Consider the following 23,033-nt stretch of genomic DNA (forward strand, 5'->3'; position numbering starts at 1 on the left):
TTTAAACCCGAAGAAACACTAAATAGACAAAATAAAACAAATCACACAACTTCACTCCTCGCGTTCCCGCCAAAAAGTCGTTTTTAGTTCTTGGTCCTAAATGTTGCCAGAGTAACGTGAAGTGTGTTCACGAGTGCACGCACGGCACACAGATTACACATTGCCGTCATGGTAACAAACAAGAGATATAAAATGGGTTAGAAAGATTCTAGCGAACTTAAACCCTCTCATCGTAGCCGCTGGAAACTACATACCCGACCCAGTAGACCGAATGGTAAACCGTCGACGTCGCCCAAAGCACGTCATTACGGATCCTCCTGATCCATTAACGGTGCTTTTAGGCACCACAAGCACCGGTCACTGTCCTCGTCGAACCCGTCGCTTGCGACGAAGGGCTCGACGAGCGAACTAACCCATAGACACAGCCCACTGAGTTTCTCGTCGGATCTTCTCAGTGGGTCGCGTTTCCGATCCGGTGGTAGATTCTGCGAAGCACTGCTTTTGCTAGGGTCAGTGTTAGCAACTCTCTGGTTGAGCCCCGCGAGCTCACCTACAAACGTTAGGGCGAAGCTGAAATAGCCTCTCAAGGCTATCAGCATAGGTAGGAATAAATAAAATAAAAAAACGCGAACTAAAGAAATGTGGCGTCGATCGAGCTAACTGATATTAGTATAGCATGAAGTTTACACTAGCAAGTTTTATAGAAACTTAATAAAATGGGATACTATAAACTTCTCCGGCAATTTTATAGGAAGTATAGAATAAAGTAATTTAGAGAGATCATTAGAAAGTACACTACCAAACCCGTAAAAGATAGGTACACATTAGTTAGAAAATTTAATTTAGGCTTTGCATACCTGAGTCTTGTATTGAGGGCGGAAAACGCTACCTTATATGTGATCTATTAGCGTTGAGTTTGACACCTTGTCAAAAGCATCAATTTAAAACGATTTTTTGTACTTGTTAATAAATTTTAAATAAATAAACTGAAAATATGGTTAATGAAAAATTAAGAATGCGTAAGCAACTTGGTCTACTTGAAGGGGTGGCGCTTATACTTGGAATTATATTCGGAAGCGGTGTGTTCATTTCGCCTAAAGCAGTTTTGGAAATGACTGGGTCTATATGGGGGTCGTTGACCGTATGGGTTGCTTGTGGAGTGTTATCCACTTTCGGTGCTTTGTGTTATGCTGAGTTAGGTCAGTATTCTTATGTGTTCATTCACTCAAAGTACTATAGGCGTTTACTTTTTGTTTTTTACACATAGGACTTCTTTAGGCTTCGAACACGAAAAAATCACTGTCATTAACATTTGGCGCTTATGCGTAGGTATAGCTAGATGTAATTTGAAGATAGGTTGAAAAGCACGGAACCCATCGAAATCTATTGTTCTTCATTAGAAGATTTTTTTCAGATGAATGCTGTTTGGTAAAATTGATACCAATATTTATCACAGTCAAAACTACCTAAATAACATGGGAAATTCATTCCTTTTTTTCTGTAGGATCTGTAGTATTTTTTTGTTTTTTTTTTTTCCTACCTATTCTAGTAACGTCGAGGGGTTATTTTAGATTCGCCGAGTTACTAAGTGAGCTCACGGGGCTCAAACCTGATGACGTTGCTAACACAAACCCTAGCAAGAGCCGTTAATTTACTCGCCGAGCCCTTCGTCGCAAGCGACGGTTTCGACAAGAATGATTACCGGTGCTTAAGGTACCTAAAAGCACCGTTAGTGGATCGGGAGAATACGAAATGACGTGTTTTGGGCGACGTCGACTGCTTTCCATTTGGTCCGCAAGATCGAGAATGAAGTTACAGGCGGCCACGATGAGAGGATTCTCGTATCGTGCCGGTTTCTCGAAATGACGCACTGATGCCGACTGTAAATACTTACTGATGGACTCTAGGTCTAGGTCGTCGTGGAGGTCGATCTGTAGCTATACACATCCTTGAAACATCACAATCTATACGTGTAAAACTCTATGTAGGTAATACTGTCCCCTCAATAATCTACACTGGTACGTAGTAGATCTATTTTAGTAGACAGTATATGGAGTGTGAAATTATCACATTGAGTTTTACAACGTATATAACCATTTTTTAGCCACAGGATCACATTTAGATTTCCTGATTTTACGTGAGCTGTGGTTATGAAGTTTCGAGAAGTGGGCGTTCTGTTTCTAAGTAACTGTCACTAACTGTGGCGTTCAGTACAATTTGTTATTAATGATTACTATGTTTTCCATTCTTTAAAGTATTTATAAGAAGCAATATCGCAATATCCCCATTTTACCCCATATATACCTACCCTTATCATATATCTATCGAAATTATCTAAATTTTAAAATTTTCAGGCACAGCTCTTGTTCAAAGCGGCGGTGATTATCATTATATCAATGAGGCATACGGTCAACTACCGGCTTTCTTATATCTCTGGGACGCTATTTTAATATTCGTGTGAGTTAGCCAGAAGGCGTATTTTTAATACACTTGAAATACCCAATTTGGTATGGAGGGAAAGAATGTAGAAGTACTTTTACGATATCATTTCTCGTTTTATATTTCACAGTTTTAGTGGTCACGGTCGAATAAATTACTAAGTTGTTATACGTTGACATTTAATTTTGTGCTAAACACTGTCTATGTCTGTCTATAAAATATAAAATATTTATAATTCACTTTTACACATTACTTACATTTCACACTGAATGCGGAAATGTTACACAGACAATAAAAAGCCCGAGAATAAAGGGTAAAATTAGTTTTAATTCCATGATCAAGTTTTAATTTAGAGTAGTAGTTTATTAACCGAAGAAAATACTAGAATCATATCACTTATAGATTGGGTTGTCCATGGGAATTTAAAGAACTTATTAATTTTGACAAAGTAGTAAATGTGAATTGTAGGTTCAATTCCCACATCGGGCTAGCATTCACGTGACGTATATGTTTGTTTCTTCTTTGCTCTGTGTTTGAATGTCTATATTTGTAAATATTTGAACGTAATGTGAATGTATGTCATTCTCTAGTTCTAATACGGTAGTAGCGGGAATCTTAGTTTATTTAGGGTCAGGTTAGCGTCTGTAATTTGTCGTCAACAATACAATACAATACAATACAATGTAAGAGTCACTAATTAGCAAAATTCACGAATATAACTAATTAATAGTAATGTTCGTCGTTCTGCTATAAATATTTTATATCCAATGGTGCCATAGAAGTACTGACGTTGTCGGCACACAGCCCCTTCCTGCGCTCGCAGTTGGCGCCAATAATAACTATGACATTTAATCCAAAACTATTTCAGACCGACTTCGAATGCAATAATGGCTTTAACATTTGCCAACAATGTTCTCCAGCCTATTTTCAGTGGTTGTTTCATAAATCCTGTTTGTAGAAAACTCATTGCCGCCTCGATTATATGTTAGTTAAATTCAATTTACTTATATATGTTTACTTTCCATATTTTTGTTTGTTTTTGTTTTATATCGGTGACCCAGCAAATGAGTGAGAAGTGGGTAAGAGCCTGAATTAGTGGCAGGAAGCGAAACCACTTAGTTATGAAAATTAAGCCAAAATAATCTCCCGTCTCCTTTCTCAACGCTGTATCTCACACTAAATTTTAAGCTGTCAAGCACCAGTCACCGTACTCGTCGAACTCGTCAATTACAACGATGAGTTCGACGAACGAACTAGCCCATAGACACGACCCACTGAATTTCTCGCTGGATCTTCTCAGTAGGTCGCGATTCCGATCCAGTGGTAGATTCTGCGAGGCACTATTCTTTTTAGGGCTAGTGTTAGCAAATTCTCTCAGGTGGAGCCTGTAAGCTCACCTACCCGGGCGGGATTAGCTGTAATAGTCCCTTAGGCTGCCAGTGAATAGATAGGAAAAAAGAAACTAAATCCTTGAAGAGTTCATTCGAAGGCAAGATAGGACAGCTTCAATGACAACATGGGCTATAGTGAGCATTTAAAATATGATAATCACTTTCGGACCTAATTAAGCTGACCTAAATCAAAACCTTCTTCAGAACATTCTCTCATTCTCGTAACTATGTATTTAAATATTTAGTGTTTGGTGAGTTCGTCTGCTGCAACTCAATAAATATTTTTTTTTAGGTCTATTCACCTTCATTAACTCTTACGACATAAAGTTCACGACGAGATTACAAAACTTATTCACATTTATAATGCTGTCCGCAATAGTAATGGTCGTGGGCGGCGGTGTAGTTTGGCTGGCTGAAGGTTAATATTGAATTATTTGGAACGTTTTTAGAGTGATTGCTTCTTAATAAGAGGCAATTGGTAACCCAGAATTACCATACATCTGTTAATTCTAAACAAACGATTAAGGTTTTTTTTTTGTGTTAGTTTTTATTGGGATGGTTTGCTTGTGGCCCACACATTTTTCCTGCTTCACCGGAATAGGTGGGCGAGCATAAGCTCAGCCATCAGAGATAATGCGTAAAGTTGCGTTTGAAATAGCTATTGCTTTTCACCATGCCTCGGATTAAGCGTACTTACGTACGTAGTAACTTACTAGTGGTTTAAGTCTCCGTTCAAATGGGCCATAGTAGAATTAGGTAACACTAAAATCAATTAAAAATTTACTTAGGTATTTTTTAGGGAACACGCAGAATTTTTCGCACGGTTGGACAGGTACGACTACGTCTATAAGCGACTGGTCGATCGCTTTCTTTTTGGGAATATTCTCATATTCTGGTTGGTAAGTTCTGTATACATTATGTTTTTATGATAATGAAATCAAATTAAATAACATTTATCACATTATTCTAATAGTTTTAGTATTTAAATCAATAAATCGTATATGGACGTCGAAAATTTTTGTCCTAAGGAACTATTTAAACTTCATGGTAGAAGAGCTAGTCGATCCGTATGTGAATCTGTCTCGCGCGATATACATTTCTCTACCTCTGGTTACTATTGTATATGTGATGGCAAACATTTCTTACTTGGCTGTGCTTGGACGGGATATGTTAAGTACAGAAGCTATTGCCGTTGTTAGTATCTAACTATATAGAATTTTAATTAATTTAATATTTAAGCTTGGACTAAGTTCAAAAAAAGGATATTTCGCATTCTGTGTGAAAACCGAACTGAACGATACCAATTGAAAAGTAATACAATAATTAACCTTAAATAATATATATATTATGTATTACTAGCCAACCCGATAGACGTCCTGTGAACGGATACACAATAGTTTATTCAAGTCGATCCAGCCGTTTAGTTGCAGTAGGTATACCTAGATGAATTACCTAGATACTGACTGCAACGCCATCTGCCGTGTTGATATGTGAATCTAAACCATCCAGGGCGCTATCCAAACGCATACAAAAAATCCTTCAAAACGGTCCAGCTGTTTAGGAGTTCAGTGACATACACACGTATAGTAGAATTATATATATGTATAAAGATAATAATAACATTACATAAGCCATCCGCGATTATAGGTTTTTTTCTTTATTGCTTGGGTGGGTGAACAAGCTCGGTTCACCTGGTGGTTACCGGAGCTCGTAGAGATCAGCATTGTAAATGCCGGCTCCCACATTGAGACGTAAGTTTTAAATCTAGTTCTGTAGTACAACAACTGCGCCACTCTCCAAGCTGGAGCGCATTACTGCTTCGTGGCAAAAATGTGCAGGGTGGTGGTACCTTCTTGTGCGGGTTCACAAAATCTCTACCATCAGTAAAATTTGGTACCACGATCTTTCAACTTGTACTCTTTCTGAACCCTTTCTTTGGACAGGATTTTGCCTCTAAAATTGCCGGATGGCTTAGTTGGATAATGCCGACATTGGTAGCCATTGCGACTCTTGGAGGTCTCTCTGTGAACATAATGACCTCATCGCGCATGTGCTTCGCTGGAGCAAGAAATGGACATTTACCTGAAATACTAGCGCATATTAATATCAAATGCATGTCTCCTGTGCCGTCCTTAATTTTCTTGGTAAGACAGTAGCTCGATTTGCAACTTATGCATGTAAATGTATGCAATCTATATATAACTATTTCTTAGAGATTGGATCAGGCGTTCAAATAATTATACACGTAAGAAGCAAAAAAGTATGATTGGGCAAGTTCTATACACGATGAGAGAGTCTTTAGAATGTATAATATCACTAAAGAACAAACTGCTAAGCAAAATTCAAGCCTAAAGTTCATCAATGCCTATTAATAAAGATACATACATATGCTCGTAGTTATTTCATTACTTGTCTACGAAATAAGAAGAAGTCTTTCAAAGATAAATTTAAAATTTGTTTTTAGATGTTATTATCGTTGTTGATGTTAATACCTGAGAATCTGACGTCACTAATCACGTATTGCACCGTTACTGAGTCATTCTTCACGACGCTTTGTTGTTTTGCTGTAATTTGGCTAAGATATAAGAGGCCGAATTTACACAGACCCATCAAGGTGTGTTCGTTTTAATTTTTAATATACCACTTGTACAACTTTTTCGGAAGGATGGTGGCAATCTCGAGAGGCTCATCGTGACTGGTAAGGTAGATAGGAAAAGACCTCGGGGTCGCAGCCCAATACGTTGGTCCGACCAGATCCGCACCGCTCTTGATTCCACGTTTCACAACGCCCTCCACACCGCCAGAGACAAGAATAAATGGAGAAAGATCGTGCGTGCGAAGGTGATTGAAAAGGGTGGACACGACCCTCAGCAATGAGGAATACGACGCAAGGAGGAGGTACACCTTTTTATTCAAGACCGAATGCGGGGGCATCACATACTTTTAACGTTTCATCTAAAAGAAAATGTACAAAGATTATCTTTCTCTGTAGTTAGTAGATTTTTTTATTATTATTCAGTCGAGGCCTAAGTACTTATCGCTGAAGAAAGCTTACATTTAGTGAAGATTTCCATTGAGGGTAGTGAACGAAAAAAACATTGAAATCATTAGCGCTCTGATTTTATTAACACAACTAGCGACCCGCCCTCGCTTCGCTTCGGAAACATTAAAACACACATGAAACCAAAAAAAAATTATTTTTTTTTTTTAAAAAAGTAGCCTATTTTCGTTAGGGACAATGTCGGCTTCTAATGGAAAAAGAATTTTTCAAATCGGTCCAGTAGTTTCGGAGCCTATTCGAAACAAACAAACAAACAAATCTTTCCTCTTTATAATATTAGTATAGATATAGATGTTTGAAAATGATATAAATAAATAGGTAGGGACAGAATTTAAATTTTGTTTTAAATTTTACTTAAACTTTCATCTGCGTCTTAGGCGAAAATTTTCAACGTTTAAATAAGCTATATCAAAATAATATCGTAAGCTCTCACGGCGCATATAGAATCCACTCAATGTCGAATATGAAAACCTCTCACATGAGTGGCAAGCTTACAACCATCAGGCCTTCCGTGGACTCATGATCAGCTATGAATATCTTCCTCTATCTATTTAACTCCAGGTCCAACTGTGGATGCCCGTAATATTCGTGATCACCACGGCCTCCCTTCTCATAATACCGGTTGTGAGTGAGCCCATAGCTGTAATATCAGGAAGTCTAATCACATTACTTGGTCTGCCTGTATATTATACTTTGGTGAAGAAAACTCCTAAAAGAATCGCAAATTTAACACGTAAGATTTTTATTGAATCTCTTTTGATTATAATATTTATGATCGCGACAGAGCACGTGCGGGTTGATTGCATTAAATTTAAAGTGATATGATTTCATTTTTTGGAATCTCTCAGTTTTGTGATGACTGATAAATTGAGTTTTGAATGCAATATTTCATGAAATTTTATTTCCGTTCGTTAATCAATTAATACAGATTATTGTTTTTAGCGAAGTTAACGCGTATCTGTCAACTATTGTTCCTGGTAGCCGCCGAAGAAGAAGACGACTAAAAAATAGCCTTCAAGCCAAAAATCAATATTTTTTTAGCTTTGGTGTGATATTCTTATATACTCTTTTATGGTTGGACTGAGCTAAGGATTACGCTTTGATTTTATTGCTTTAACTACATACTCAACAAATGTTCACGATTGACTTCCACGGTGAAGGAATAACATCGTGTAATAAAAATGAAACCCGCAAAATTATAATTTGCGTAATTACTGGTGGTAGGACCTCTTGTGAGTCCGCGCGGGTGGGTACCACCGCCCTGCCTATGTCTGCCGTGAAGCAGTAATGCGTTTCGGTTTGAAGGGTGGGGCAGCCGTTGTAACTATACTGAGACCTTAGAACTAACGTCTCAAGGTGGGTGGCGCATTTACGTTGTGGATGTCTATGGGCTCCAGTAACCACTTAACACCAGGTGGGCTGTGAGCTCGTCCACACATCTAAGCAATAAATAAATAAAAAAAGTTATTCATGGAGAAGAATTCTTATGCAGGCTAAAAACATGTACGTGATCTTTTGGAACGTGTTTGATAACAATTAAAAACTGTATTAGAGACACGCATATTATAAATTAACGGAGTCGACATTTTACGGTAAATGTCTGTTTCTTGCATCAGCGAATTTTATGCGTGGATATTTTATTCTCAGTGACCTCCAAGAGTTGCGATGGCTCAATGTCGACAATATCCACGTAAAGCTCTCCGATATTGTGTAATATTTATTATTACTTTAGGTATAGTGTAGTATAACTGCAGTGAAACTAATACATACATGAATACCGAAAGTACTTATTTGTTGAGATAACTGAACGAGCTCACGGTCTACCTAGTGTTACCTGAGCAAACCAGAGCTCATAGATATCGTAACATGTACACCTCCATCTACCTTGAGACATGAGGTCGTCGTCTCTATTGTGTTGTCTAAAGGCCGTCCCACACTACAGACCAGAAATACGTGAATAGAATATAATTTTTTATCCCCTACCTATTCGCTGGTAGCCTAAGAGGCTATTCCAGCTACGCCCGGACGGGTAGGTGAGCTCACCGGCTCAACCTGAGTGAATATATGCTAACACTAGCCCTAGCAAGAGCAGTGCTTCGCAGAATCTATCACCGGATCGGAATCGTGACCCACTCAGAAGATCCGGCGAGAAACTCAGTGGGATATGCCAATGGGCTAGTTCGCTCATCGAACTCTTCGTCGTAATAAACGAGTTCGACAAGGACGGTGACCGATGTTTGAGAGGCCTAAAAGCACCGAGAGTGAATCCGGGGGACCCGACAAGAGATTACCCGATCCTGTAGACCGAATGGTAAACAGTCGACGTCGCCCAAAGCACGTCATTACGGATCCTCCCGATCCATTAACGGTGCTTTTAGGCACAACTAGCACCGGTCACCGTCCTCGTCGAACCCGTCGCTTACAACAAAGGGCTCGACGAGCGAATTAACCCATAGACACAGCCCATTGAGTTTCTCGCCGGATCTTCTCAATGGGTCGCGTTTCCGATCCGGTAGTAGACTCTGCGAAGCACTGCTCTTGCTAGGGTCAGTGTTAGCATCACTCCGGTTTGAGCCCCGTGAGCTCACCTACTAGTTAAGGTTACGCTGAAACAGCCTCTCAAGGCTATCAGCTTAGGTAGCATAAAAAAAAAACAAAAAAAGGCAAGACATGTTTCGGGCGACGACGGCTTTGTGTTGCCCCGTCGCAGTCGGATAAGAGAATAGAAATAATGACATGAGTTTGAATTGACGTACACTAAAACATTACAATGTTTTTATGAACAATATAAAAATATGGTAACGGTATTAAATTGTAGTTGTAAATTTTTGTTAGGCATTTTATAAACTAACTACCAGTATTAATTGGAACACTAAAAATAAATTGCCAATTATTTTAACCCTTTTCACGAAACTCCTTTTTAGTTGTCCTAAATTGATTACGACATGTGGCTGCTGCATCTGATTTTATTGTTCAAATTTATTATTCAGGTATTTATTCATATTCATTACTATCTTTATGATGCTCTTAGAATTTAAGAAGTTAAGGAAAAGCCATAGAAATATCAATAACAACTACATATTTATATTTCCATGACAAAAAATAGGGTTACAGCGAGTTGTTCTTATGAGAATAGTTCAATGCTCAGATTTAAATTTAGCATTTGGCATTGACAAGTAAAGAACTTCTCCAATACTTTTGTATACTTTTGTCACAGAAATATTAATCAGAATTCACATGTTCAGGGGAAAATTGTTAAATGGGAAATTATTGTAAATTATCTGTTTACTTCTAGTTGAAATTGCGACGAAAACTGCCTTGAGAAATTGTATCCCGAAAATATAGAAGATTCCTTTGGGATACGTCTTTAGGACGTTTCATTATTTTGCTTAAATGCGAATTTTTTCCTCAGGGTAACTGTAGTCAAATAAAATCATACCTGAAGATGTTCAGGCATGTTCACGTTAAAGTTTCTCTTATCCCAAATCTAATAAAGAGGCCTTGTTTTTGGCACGATGTAGTTAACTGTTATGATAACCACTTAATAGGGTAATGGGTAGTAGGCTCGGCTGCCTACTTACGGGAATGGAAACAAAAATATTTTCACGATACATTGAATATTGCTTATGTACTTATAAAAAAATCTAGGCCCGGTCTAATAATTACAGTGTGAAAGTGGCCATGGGCACTACAACAACATGTCGGCTCACGAGTTCACGACGCCCCCAGACGAGATCGCTCCAATGCTACCTGATGATGGAATACCGGCTTCAACTGTTATAGCAGGCCTCATGCCGGATTCATTCGGAGAAATGTTTAACTTCCTAGACGGAGACAGTTTTGGGATCGGTAAAAGTTTTTCTACAAAAATTACAGTAAAAGTTTTCCGTGGGAAATATTATTACATCATTTATGTTTGTGTGTAAGACGGATTTCGGTGAAAAAAAGTCCTGCTGTGTTCCTTGTTGAAATAATGGAATTCACAAAATCAGGGGAGCTAGAACTGATTATCTACTATTTTAGTATATCTTAGTCGAAAAATTTCCAGCACTGCCATAGATTTATTTAAAACCAACAAATATAACAAGATACATTAGCTCGAGGACTGTCGATCGTGATACCCTTACTTGGGAGGCGCTTGTTATAGTTGCGCAGAATGTAAAACAAGATTCGGTTGTGGTGGATAGATGCCACCATAGATATATAAATTAAAAACAACTTTTCAGGTCCAATGCACGAGTTTGTGTACGGTTGGCAAGCAATTGTGAATACTATGAGCATGAAGAATAACGTTGAAGTTCGCAAGCGCGCCGGTCTCCAACGCTTTGCGCTTGCTGGTATCAACGGGATCACACTGATATCTCATATTGGCGCCACTGAGATCATGATAAACGGCACGAGAACTTATTGCTTCGGAGGTGTCTCCAGACCTCCCGGTAGAAGAAGTGTTATATGTAAAGTGAGTGACTATACGGGAGTCAGTTCGCAGTCAGAGTTAATTTTTTATATTTTATTTTTTTATTTCTTAGATGGTTGGACGAGCTCACAGCCCAACTGGTGTTAAGTGGCTACCGGAGCCTATAGACATCTACAACGTAAATGCGCCACCCACCTTGAGATGTGAACTCTAAGGTTTCAGTATGGTTACAACGACTGCCCCACCTTTCAAACCGAAACGCATTACTGCTTCACGGCAGAAATAGGCGGGGTGATGGTACCTATCCGTGCGGACTCATAAGACGACCAGTAACGTTAGGCGTTTGCGTTCTGGGCGTACCAGTTCTTGTCTCGCATGGTCTAACGTATGAGGCTGGAAATGTGTGAATGCTTATAAAATGATACCATTGACAAATCATCTCCGAATTGTTGTTCGTAAATTCAGGCGCTATGCCAATCCTTCCTTTTCAGGGAGCCATGTACCAAGAAGGGAGATTCTCGTGCAAAGTACCGTACCTGAGATATCCAACAGCGTTGGGATACCGCTATTGCATTGACAATTTCGCTTCGGTGCATACAATTGACGGGACATTTAAAAGTTTGTTTTTTCATTATACTACTAGCTGACCCGGCAGACTTCGTAGTGCCTCAATCGATAAATAAAAGACCCTAAACTTTTGTATTAAATAAACTTGAAACAAACAAAAGGAATCCGTCCGACGGGGGACACATCAATGGGAAAACAAAATTGTTATATTTATTTCGTTCCGAGCATTTTCATATTTATCTACTTTTTAAACCTTCACAAATAATTCAAGACCAAAATTTGTCAAATCGGTCCAGCCGTTCTCGAGTTTTAGCGAGACTAACGAGCAACAATTCATTTATATAATAATATGTATATATATATATATATATATATATATATATATATATATATATATATATATATATATATATAGATTATGGATCATCATGATATTTGAAGAAAAAAGGTTACAGTTCCAAGACGTGATAGAAAATCGCCATCTATTTTATGGAAAAGTCAGTATGGCATGAAATGTTTCAAATTATTTACGAGACTCCTCATAGACACTGTCCCAAACATAAATATTCATTATAATTTATACATCAAATTATTTACTAGGTTAATTGTAAATACTAATATAATTCTAGAAACGTTTTGCGCTAGAGGAGAATCTGTACCGAAATTTCATTACGACTATATTTGCGAAAGAAGGGACATAAAGATAAAGCGCGTGAACCTTACCGATCCAAATGAAAGATTCAATATACGAAATCCAATAGTTAGAAGGGTAGAATATTACCGAGCGCCCTACGACATACTGAAGGCATGCCCTGATTGGTAAGCATTATACCTGGATAAGGCAAAATATTTTAAAATATTTAATTCAAAACAATCATGCATTAGTCAATGATTTTTAATAATTATTATTATATTATATTGTGTATTTGTATGTATATTTATAAATATATGTATGTATGTTTATACATAATATATTTCACTGGATTTCCAAATGATTCTTGTCAACCTGATGGTTGTTTGGAAGAGATCGCTCTTAGCGATAAGACCGCCAATGGATTTTTTTGTATTTAATATATCGCATTGTTTATTTATTTTTATGGTGTATAATAAAGAATACTCCCTCTCTCTCTCTCATTAGATACATAGATCACACAGAGAGAAAGAGATCCTCTATTTACCAGAAGTTATCTTCTACTATCATATCACTACTTGCGTATCATCCTTCCATAGTGGAGAGTATTCTCAACTTTAATACTTTGATTATGACTTTCATTTCATTAAAAAAGTTTTATATCAAAACATTTGAAATAGGTATGGATGCAACCTAAGAATATCACCAGATATGCTCCATCAGGAGCTCCCGAATGGTTTGATGGATGCAAATTCAACTGCTTTCGTCGGTCACGGTGGGAAATATTGGCTGGCGTTATATTATACGCAGGTGAAGTTACTATATATTAACCAAGTTGATTGAACTTCTGTTCGTATCACAGACACCATATTTTCTTCATTAGTGCCGCTCGGCTGAAGCTCGTCACTGTGCCCAAGCTGTCTGTCTATTCACCTTGTAAATTGCCGTTGTTTAACTAAAATTGCAATTTGGTCTTTGAAATCTGTAATATTTGTCCTATTTAAGTTAGGATATAAATATTTTTTTAAACCGACTTCAAAAAAGGAGGATGTTCTCATTCGATTCGACTATGTATTTTTTTATGTTTTTTGACTTCGTGAATTGATTTTGATGATTATTTTTTTATTAGAAAGCTGACGTTTCCCGTATGGTCCCATTTCAAGTAGTCCAGTTCTGATAACAGTATCCATGAGAAAACCATATAAGTGTTAAGTTAAGTACGTGCGCGACATATGGTGAATAACTCAATAACTCAATATCGCGCCAACCGATTTCGATGATTATTGTTTTTAGTGTATATTAATTTGTTTTGGAAGATCTTTGGTTTTTGTTAAATCATGTCTATTTACAATTATTAAACTAACAAAAACGAACGAACGTAACTTAAGCAAAATTGTAAAACAAAAAATGCACTAACATAAGCTATTACTATTAATATAGTTCGAAGACAATGAAGCATCTCTTAGAATAAGAATCAGTAAAATACTTCTTTTTTTTAATGTTTAATTAGCTGGATGAGCTCACGGCCCACCTGAATTTTTTTTTTTTTTTTTTTTTTTTTTTTTTTTTTTTTTTTTTTTTTTTTTTTTTTTTTTTTTTTTTTTTTATGATTGAAAGTTTACTGGTGGCCCGAAGGCCTTTCCAGTTTCACCAGGACAGGTGGGCGAGCAAAGGCTCAGCCAAGAGGGGTGGGATTTGCTAACAACTGCCCGAGCGCCTCCGAAGGAGACCTAACAACTCAAGAGCAATTGTTTCGCGAATGAATCTACTACCGGATCGGAATCGCGACCCGCTGAGAAGATCCGGCGAGAAACTCAGCGGGCTGATGCATGGGTTAGGTTGCACGTCGACCTCTTTGTCGAGTTCGACGAGTACGGTTACCGGGGTCCCTAAGCCTGCCCCTAGTATTAGAGCTGAAGGCATCTAATGCAAAGGTTATTGGATCTGATGGATCCGTAAGGACGTGTCTAGGGCGTCGACGGTGACTGGCTCCTGCATGATCAGGATTCGGGGAGTAGTCAGCGGCGGCAACGATAAGGCGATTATCATGACGCATAGCCTTATCGAAGTATCGTTCCGACGCTGACTTCATGTATTTCCGAATTGATTCGAGGCCCAGGTCGTCGTGTAGGTCAACGTTCCTCACGAACCACGGAGCCCCGACAGCTAACCTGCAAAAGCGGGATTGTAGGGATTGGAGGGTGTCTATGTGTGTGCGGGCCGCGTGAGCGAACACCACACTCGCGTAAGTCATGACGGGCCTTATGCAAGTTTTGTAAAGTGTCACCTTGTTCCGAAGGGACATTTTACTCCGCTTACAGATCATGGGGTAGAGTCTACCGAGAATAAACGCGGCACGGTCACGGACTGATTTTATATGCGGGCGGAATGTCATCGATGCATCCAGGGTAACGCCCAGGTACTTGACCTTCCTAGCCCAGGGTATGGGTTGTCTAAAGAGAGTAATCGGGGGTGTGAGATTCCTCCTCCTAATCCGGGAGGAAATCCGTGTGGAGCTTCCCCTCTGAAATAGCACCGCAGTACTTTTCGCTGGGTTGATGTCTATGCGCCATTTTCGGAACCACTGTCCTAGGGCTAGGGCTGCGCTCTGAAGCTTCTTCGCGATTAGGGACTTATTTCTACTAGAATAGTAAACAGTCGTGTCGTCGGCGAATAAAGCTAAATGGGTCGGCGGCGACCGGGGAATATCGTTGACGAATAAGCTAAATAGGAGGGGTGAGAGGACAGAGCCTTGCGGGACTCCAGCTGTGAGAGGTCGTGGGGAGGAGCGGGTTCCCTCGACTCGATATCGAAAAGAGCGGTTCGACAAGAAGTCCCGTATGATGAGCACGAGACTATCCGGCACGCCCATGTTGAATAGTTTGAAAATCAAACCATTGTGCCAGACTTTGTCGAACGCTTTTGCGACGTCGAAGAAGAGAGCTCCCGTGTATAACGGTTTTGGTCGATTAAGCCCCACAAGAATGTGCTCCGTGAGGCGGTGCACCTGTTGAACGCATGAGTGATTTGTACGGAATCCGAATTGTTCATCGATAAGAATGCCCTTGGATGAGACGAAGTCTCTGAGGCGTTTGTAGAGCAGACGCTCATACAGTTTGCCTAGAGACATGAGGAGGCTAATCGGGCGGTAGCTCGTCGGATGATTTTTTGGTTTACCGGGTTTATGTATGCCGATAACGTCCGCTTCTTTCCACACCGCGGGAAAGATACAGTTCGCCATAGCGGCATTGAAAATAGATGCCAACATCACGATGAGTTGGACGGGTAGAAGTTTAATAACGCGGTTGGATATACCGTCGGAACCGGGAGCCTTGCGAGGACGTAGGTCTTTGATCAAGTCTTTAACTTCCATCGGGGTGACGGGTGGTAACGCATCAGAGGGTGGCAAGGAGGCTCTGCGTTCTACCTCACTGTCTACTAATTCTACATGAACAGGGTCCACGGATTGAGTGCTGGGCGTGCACTGGGTTTGCAATGTATCGGCCAGCAGCTCTGCTTTTTCGTCATCATCGAACGCCGCGAGTCGGCCTGAGGGGCCTACGAGGGGGGGCATAGTTACTACCGTATCCGATTTGAGAGTACGAGCTAAGCGGTAGTAAGACCTTTGGGAGGGCGCGAGTCCTTCTAAGAAATCAGACCATCTGGCATCTCGGACTTCGGCGATGCGAGACTTTACGTCGCGTTGTAGGGCACGCATTCGAATACGATTTTCCGCGGTAGGATACCTGTCGTAGGCGCGTATCGAGGCGTTCTTAGCTCTAAGGAGTTCCCTAATATCGTCGGACAATTTGAAGCGGTGAAGGAAGTCCTCCGCTACAACTTGTTTCGATGACCTATCTAATGTCGAGGTGATGTGTGACGTTAAGATGTCTATGGCTTCAGCGGTATCCTGAGGAGACGGGATAGAGTCCGGGTTAAACGGGAGCGATGGTGGATCAGATTCAGCCAGGCTGATGCCCAGCGTGTGCCAATCCACCACAGTCCTCGTGACGGGAACGGAATCGGGAGCGCGACCGAGCTTCATAACGACGGGACGGTGGTCTGAATCTAACTCTGAAACTACTTCGATCGAGTGTAAGCGCAGAGTTACGTTTTTTAATAACGCTATGTCGAGTATATCCGGGCGATGCGCGATATTTAGCGGGTAGTGAGTCGGGGTTAGCGGAGCGACGATATCGAAGGCGAGATCATCGACTAACGCGTCAAGCCGCCTGCCATTCGGGGTTGTGGTGTGTGAGTTCCACCTGATGTGTTTACAATTTAGGTCGCCCGCCAGAATGACAGAGCTCCCCATACCGAGCAGCGCCTCGATATCACTGCTTAGAACGATCTTATCCGGTGGAAGATAAACGGACGCGATAACGATCGGCGCGTGTCCCGTCAGTGAGATTCGGCACACTGATGCTTCGATATTAGCGAGCGCGGGAGGATCGAGCGGGACGCAATGCAGGGCTCTTCTATAGTAAATGACGGTACCACCACCACGGGCAGAGAGCCTGTCGTTCCTGACCATGTTATAGTTCGCGATTTTAGGGTCACGGCGCGCGGGCTTAAGTAGGGTCTCCTGCACTAAAAAGATATCAATTTGGTGGTCACGCAAAAAGTCAGAAACCTGATCACGTTGATTTGCGAGACCGTAAGCGTTAAAAAATCCTATCGTTACGGATAGGGGCTTTATTCTACTTATATACGCCATTGATTACCGGCGGAGTGAGGGGAGGACGTACGTATTTAATGACGCGTATACGTCGGCGTATTCCTGCACAACGGCGATAAAGTGTTGTGCACTGGAGGCAGCGCGAATGGCGTCGCCCAAAGCGTTAACGCGCTCAAAGTTGATCGACTGAAAGAAGTCGATCGCTAAAGCGAGATTGTCGGACGCGGTCGGAGGGCAAGTCGCGGGAGAGGGACGAGTCGCGGGGGCGGGACGAATCGCGGAAGAGGGAGTTGTAGCCGTGTTCGTGTACGGCAGCGGTTTTGCCCAGGCCGAGACACTGGGCACCGCCGCCGGAACGAACGCTGGCTTAGCCTGCGACGCAGAGGGTGCCGAGGCTTTGATGTCTGGGCCGGAAGCTCGGAGGCGGTTTTGGCGGGCGACGCGGCGATTTATTTTAGGGGCTCGGGGGCAACCACGGTAATTCGCGGGGTGACCCTGTGTTCGACACAGGACGCAGCTAGGCGGTTCCGTCGCGGTTTTTTCGTCGCGAGCGCAGAGGGCCGTGGCGTGATCGCCCAAACACTTAACACATCGGGGGCGCGCGTGACAGTTACGGGAAGAGTGCCCGTACAATTGACAGTTATGGCACTGGCTAGGAGTGCCTTTTTTATGGGGGGCTTCGACAGCGATACCAGAGAGCCTACAGACGGTCTGTGTGTTAAAGATTTTCTTACCCTCGGGGGTAGGCTGGAGAGCGACTAGAACCATATTATATGGCTCCCTACCGCGACCGGTGTGCATACGGTGCACAGAATTCACTGGTAGGCCTTGTTCTAACAGGTCGGCTTTTACGAGCTCTACATCTAACTCTTTAGGGATTCCGCGTATTACAACGCGGAGTTCGCGCTCCTCCTGGAGCGTATACGTATGGAAACTTATACGCTCCTTACGGAGGTAAGAAGAGAGGGCCCTATGGTCGTCGGGTGTTTGAACCTTAATTTGAATGCCGTTCGCGAGGTTACGGGCATTCGTGAAATTTATATTTTTGGCCTTAAGGGCCAGGCAAACTCGATCCCAAGCTGCCTTCTCCTGAAGGATAACCGGGGGAGGGGTCTGGGTTTTATTTTGTGCCACCGGACGCGGCGACGGAGTGGCACGGGCTGGGGGCGCAACGGGAGTCTGAGGGCGGGGGCGCGACGCGCTCACGGCTTTGCTAATTTTAGCGGCCGCGGGAGCTCGAGACTCCGCGGCACGCTTCTTACCCTTCTGTACCAGGGTGAATCCATCCGTCGATGAGGCGGGGGCGAGGTCGACCTCCATGTCCGAGTCAGAGTCGGAGCACGAGGAGGCGGGTGCAGGCGACCTACGAGCAAGTGTAGGTGTTTTAGAGGGCGCGACGGAGGCCGCGGATGATCGCTCAGCTGAAACGATGGTCACGGCGGACGACGCAGCAGCTTTTCTCGCCAGTATAGGCGACACGGGAGCGGCAGGCACGACAGAGGCTGCGGTGCTCAATGCAGAAGCTCTGCACGCAGGTACAGGCGACGCAGGAGCAGCGAGCGCGGCGGAGTCCTCGAGAGGGCTCGCAGTGTGATTGGCCTTGAAGGCCAAAAACTCCGAGGCGAGCTGTGGGTGGCGAAGTCGGAGGAATTCCGCGAATACAGCGTCCATGATCGCTGAGTACCCAGGTGGGGCGGCCCCGGGTCTTGAAAACACTCGCCTTGCGGCGAGGCCCCAACTTCTCGGACCTGAGCGGTTCTATTGAACACAGGTGGCAATGCGGCGCGATTACTACAGGACAAAGAAAAAGCACAACAAAACAGAAATTACGAAAAGAAACAAAACAAATAAATACTTGCAGGAAACCACTTTGTCGGCAGATGTACCACGAACACAGAAACAACAAAAGGAAACAAAACAAATAAAAACTTCCAGAAAGAGCACTTAGTCGGCAGATGTACCACAAACACAGGCCGCGCGAACAATGGCCGGGCTAACAAAAGCCGGGCGAACAAAGACCGGGCGATCGAGTGGACGATGAGCACGTCCGCACGTGACGGGTGCCTCTATCGGAATGGCCTGAAATTAAGTGGTTACCGGAGCCCATAGGCATCTGCAACGTAAACACCGCCACCCACCTTGAGACATGAGTTCTAAGGTCTCACTTTTAACAACGGCTGCGCCGCCCTTCAAGCCGAAACGCATTACTGCTTTACGGCAGAAATAGGCATGGTGGTATCTACCCGTGCAGACTCGTAAGACATCCTACCACCAGTAACAAGTCTCTTTGAAGACGATTAAAAAGAGTCAGTCACCACGACGTACATCAAAATTTGATAGTAGACTTTATTTGGAAAGGACGTATATTCGAGACTTGATTGACACGGTTACCTATTAGACTGTTAGTAGTAGGTATATTTATTGCGTTAACGTATATAGGTTTATGGAAACGTGTAAATCTGTATTTCGGTGAAAAGGAATGTTGATCTTCTTAATAAGCTTATTAACAAATCTTATTACTACAGTTCTACAGTTCTAAGTCTAAGAACTCAGATTTCTAAGTTTATTTGCACACAGCTGAAAATTCATTTTTCGTAAATCTCATCTTCATAAATGAATTTAACTTATTAATTAATCTTATTAAATATAAGCCTAGAACTACAGCTCTAAGTATATTTTGTATATTACTGAAAATTGATTTATCGTAAATCTCGGATCTTATTTACAGTTGTCGACTTATGCTATTTACTTCCAAGCTCATGGAGAATATCCTTGGCAGTCAAACAGGCCTGTTGTGTCAGTAGATAAAGGTACAGTTAAGTACATCATTAAACTTATAATTTATAAAAGGTACATACAACATACATATTGCGGTACTGAATCTTAACTAAACTGGCCAATGTCGTTCTTTTATTATTAACCAGACAGGCGGAAATTTATCAAATTAAATAAATTTAAAGTGAAAATTCAATATTAAATTTACGTACCTACCTATTATTAACAGGTGGTATTTGGGAGCAGCTTCTGAAAGCTAATATTGGGCCTGATATGAATTTGCATTACAACTTGAACGGGATCTACAACAGATATCCTGGCGGTTCGGTGTTCCCGGATCTCATGAGGAATGATGGCCAGGTAGGTATATTTAGCATAAAAAATTCCATGACAAATTTGGAACATTGTCCAATATTTTGGACACTTATTGCGATGGCCAGCAGAGTCTATCGAGATACTTGTTGTTCAGGGTAGGGTCAATGGTAAAAGATCTCGTGGACGAAACCCCATGCGCTGGACTGATCAGATGACAATCCTTACCAACATCCCACTTAACGAGTAGGTACGTGCGCTAAGTCTCAGTTCGCGGATTATGGAGAACAACTGTCAAACTGTCAAGGCTTATAATAAACAAGGATTCCAAATGACCCCGGTTATAATGACGAATCTAATCTTCTTCTATTCTATAACCAATCCATTCGATTCTGGCTGTAGTTATACGACATTATGGATTAAATGCAGTAGACTGCATTGAGTTGACTGTGATTAAATGGCCATGTTCAGAAGAGACCTTCAAATTGGGAACCGTGAAGTAACGGTTATTGAAAGTAATCCATACGGAAACCAATGAAGAGGTCAATGATTAACTGAGTGTGAGGTTCCTGAACTGAATAAAAGTGGAAGAGAAATGTACAAAAGGCTGTTCAGCATCTTATGCAATTAAACAATTAATAGTGTAACCATATTGAAAAACCATCGTAAATTTCATAAGACTAATAATCCTTGAATACAAAGTTTCATAAAAGTATAAAAACTCAATGCTAACAAAAATAAATTCACGCCCATAGGTACAGCCAGCTAATTTCCGAACAGAAAACAGAGATCCCGGTGGGGAACAAATATTGATCGGTAACCAACATCTATCAGCTGATGGTCCCGGTATGTATTTTTGCAAAGTTCATTGCGTAAGACAACTTCGGCCTAATATTTAAGTGTTGCCATTTACAACCCACTGTTTGAATTTGTAACAAATGGATGACACCGTAGGTTGGGATCTCGAAACATCTTTTATTAGCGTGTTACATAATTTGATTAGGAACTATGTTGATTAGGAAAATATGGTTTTGTTAGGCAATGATTTGACTGTTCCTTCTGGTAAAGCCAGAATAGCCCCTTGTGGCTACTGTCACCGTCCTCGTCGCTTGCGACGAAGGGCTCGACGAGCGAACTAACACATAGACACAAGCCACTGAGTTTCTCGCCGGATCTTCTCAGTGGGTCGCGTTTCCGATCCGGTGGTAGATTCTGCGAAGCACTGCTCTTGCTAGGGTCAGTGCTAGCAACTCTCAGGTTGAGCCCCGCTAGCTCACCTACAAACGTTAGGGTGAAGCTGAAATAGCCTCTCAAGGCTATCAGCATATGTAGGGGGAAAAAAAAAAACGCGAACTAAAGAAATGTGGCGTCGATCGAGCTAACTGATATTAGTATAGCATGAAGTTTACACTAGCAAGTTTTATAGAAACTTAATAAAATGGGATACTATAAACTTCTCCGGCAATTTTATAGGAAGTATAGAATAAAGTAATTTAGAGAGATCATTAGAAAGTACACTACCAAACCCGTAAAAGATAGGTACACATAAGTTAGAAATTTTAATTTAGGCTTTGCATACCTGAGTCTTTTATTGAGGGCGGAAAACGCTACCTATGTGATCTATTAGCGTTGAGTTTGACACCTTGTCAAAAGCATCAATTTAAAACGATTTTTTGTACTTACTTGTTAATAAATTTAAAATAAATAAACTGATAATATGGTTAATGAAAAATTAAGAATGCGTAAGCAACTTGGTTTACTAGAAGTGGTGGCGCTTATACTTGGAATTATATTCGGAAGCGGTGTTTTTAAAAGTGGCTACTGGCAGTTAGGTACTAAAAAAGCTTTGCTTCTGAAATAGTTCATGGCAATGATTGACGGTGACCACCCACCGTTACGTGGGATTTATTTTATCTTTTAAAACTACAAAATACTAATTTGCTTAATTATTTAGGTAATATATGAGTTTTAACAGATTTACCAAATAAGTCAAACTGGGCTGGCCCACTGAACTATACAGTTTTTTAAACTATCTGCATGGTACATGGATGTTCAAATCATCATCCCAAGCAGACGAATGGTGTATGATCTATACATTAGGAATAAGTACAATTTACATTATTGTGATGAATTTTAGGTTTTATAATCATAAACTTGATTACAGGTGGCGAACCTAATGCAGGAGGCTACCAATTTATACACGATTCACAAATTCAACCAAACTTTGAACACGGGAAAAACTTATCTTAATAATAAGTATGACAAAATTAAATATGAATAAAATTTCTATGTTCCTTTGTTTTTATTTTAACAATAAAAATGCAACATATGCAAAATGTTACGCTTACATTTTGTTTTCGCACTTAGATTAAGTTTACCAAAGATACTCCAGTCTCTTTTTCTTTCTTTTTCGTACCGCACCTTCCTTTTCATGGCCGATAGCAACTTTTTTTTAATAATTATAGATTTATTGGAATGGATCAATATAATAGCAAAGCTTGCGGTAGGACTTGACTAATAAAGCCATCATATAAACGAAACAGTGCTATATCCCTTCAACCGAATTCCTCTCTATCGCTATTTTTTATTATTTCTAAACTAGTTCGTTATTGTATGCATGTTAATATCAAGATTCTAGCAGACGATTATTGTGCGTGGCTTATTGTCTAAAACTGAGGTTTTAATTAACTTTCTATTTAATTTTAATTACTTTAATAGGTACAAATCTAATAAATAAAAAAAACTAAAATACTAAATTAAAC

The 23,033-nt window shown here is 40.9% G+C and overlaps 2 protein-coding genes and 1 long non-coding RNA gene across 3 annotated transcripts; all 3 read left to right on the forward strand.

Moving 5' to 3' along the window:
* The first annotated feature begins 929 nt into the window (after positions 1-929).
* LOC120807614 (Y+L amino acid transporter 1) lies at positions 930-8,910 on the forward strand. The gene is made up of 10 exons (NM_001393852.1): positions 930-1,199; positions 2,355-2,457; positions 3,308-3,423; positions 4,123-4,248; positions 4,630-4,729; positions 4,859-5,024; positions 5,774-5,974; positions 6,295-6,444; positions 7,453-7,624; positions 7,834-8,910. The coding sequence occupies exons 1-10, from the start codon at positions 995-997 to the stop codon at positions 7,893-7,895; spliced, it is 1,401 nt and encodes a 466-aa protein (NP_001380781.1). The 5' UTR covers positions 930-994; the 3' UTR covers positions 7,896-8,910.
* LOC101744456 (readthrough LOC101744456) lies at positions 930-22,564 on the forward strand. Its single transcript, NR_172021.1, has 20 exons — positions 930-1,199; positions 2,355-2,457; positions 3,308-3,423; positions 4,123-4,248; positions 4,630-4,729; positions 4,859-5,024; positions 5,774-5,974; positions 6,295-6,444; positions 7,453-7,624; positions 7,834-7,937; positions 9,816-9,881; positions 10,560-10,740; positions 11,118-11,350; positions 11,800-11,926; positions 12,505-12,694; positions 13,187-13,316; positions 19,913-19,994; positions 20,189-20,319; positions 21,027-21,117; positions 22,436-22,564. It is a non-coding gene; the product is annotated as a readthrough LOC101744456 (long non-coding RNA).
* LOC120807615 (uncharacterized) lies at positions 9,659-22,564 on the forward strand. Its single transcript, NM_001393853.1, has 10 exons — positions 9,659-9,881; positions 10,560-10,740; positions 11,118-11,350; positions 11,800-11,926; positions 12,505-12,694; positions 13,187-13,316; positions 19,913-19,994; positions 20,189-20,319; positions 21,027-21,117; positions 22,436-22,564. The coding sequence occupies exons 1-10, from the start codon at positions 9,837-9,839 to the stop codon at positions 22,519-22,521; spliced, it is 1,296 nt and encodes a 431-aa protein (NP_001380782.1). The 5' UTR covers positions 9,659-9,836; the 3' UTR covers positions 22,522-22,564.
* Positions 22,565-23,033: the final 469 nt, after the last annotated feature.

This window comes from Bombyx mori, chromosome 1, assembly GCF_030269925.1.
Source record: "Bombyx mori chromosome 1, ASM3026992v2".
Lineage (NCBI taxonomy): Eukaryota > Metazoa > Arthropoda > Insecta > Lepidoptera > Bombycidae > Bombyx > Bombyx mori.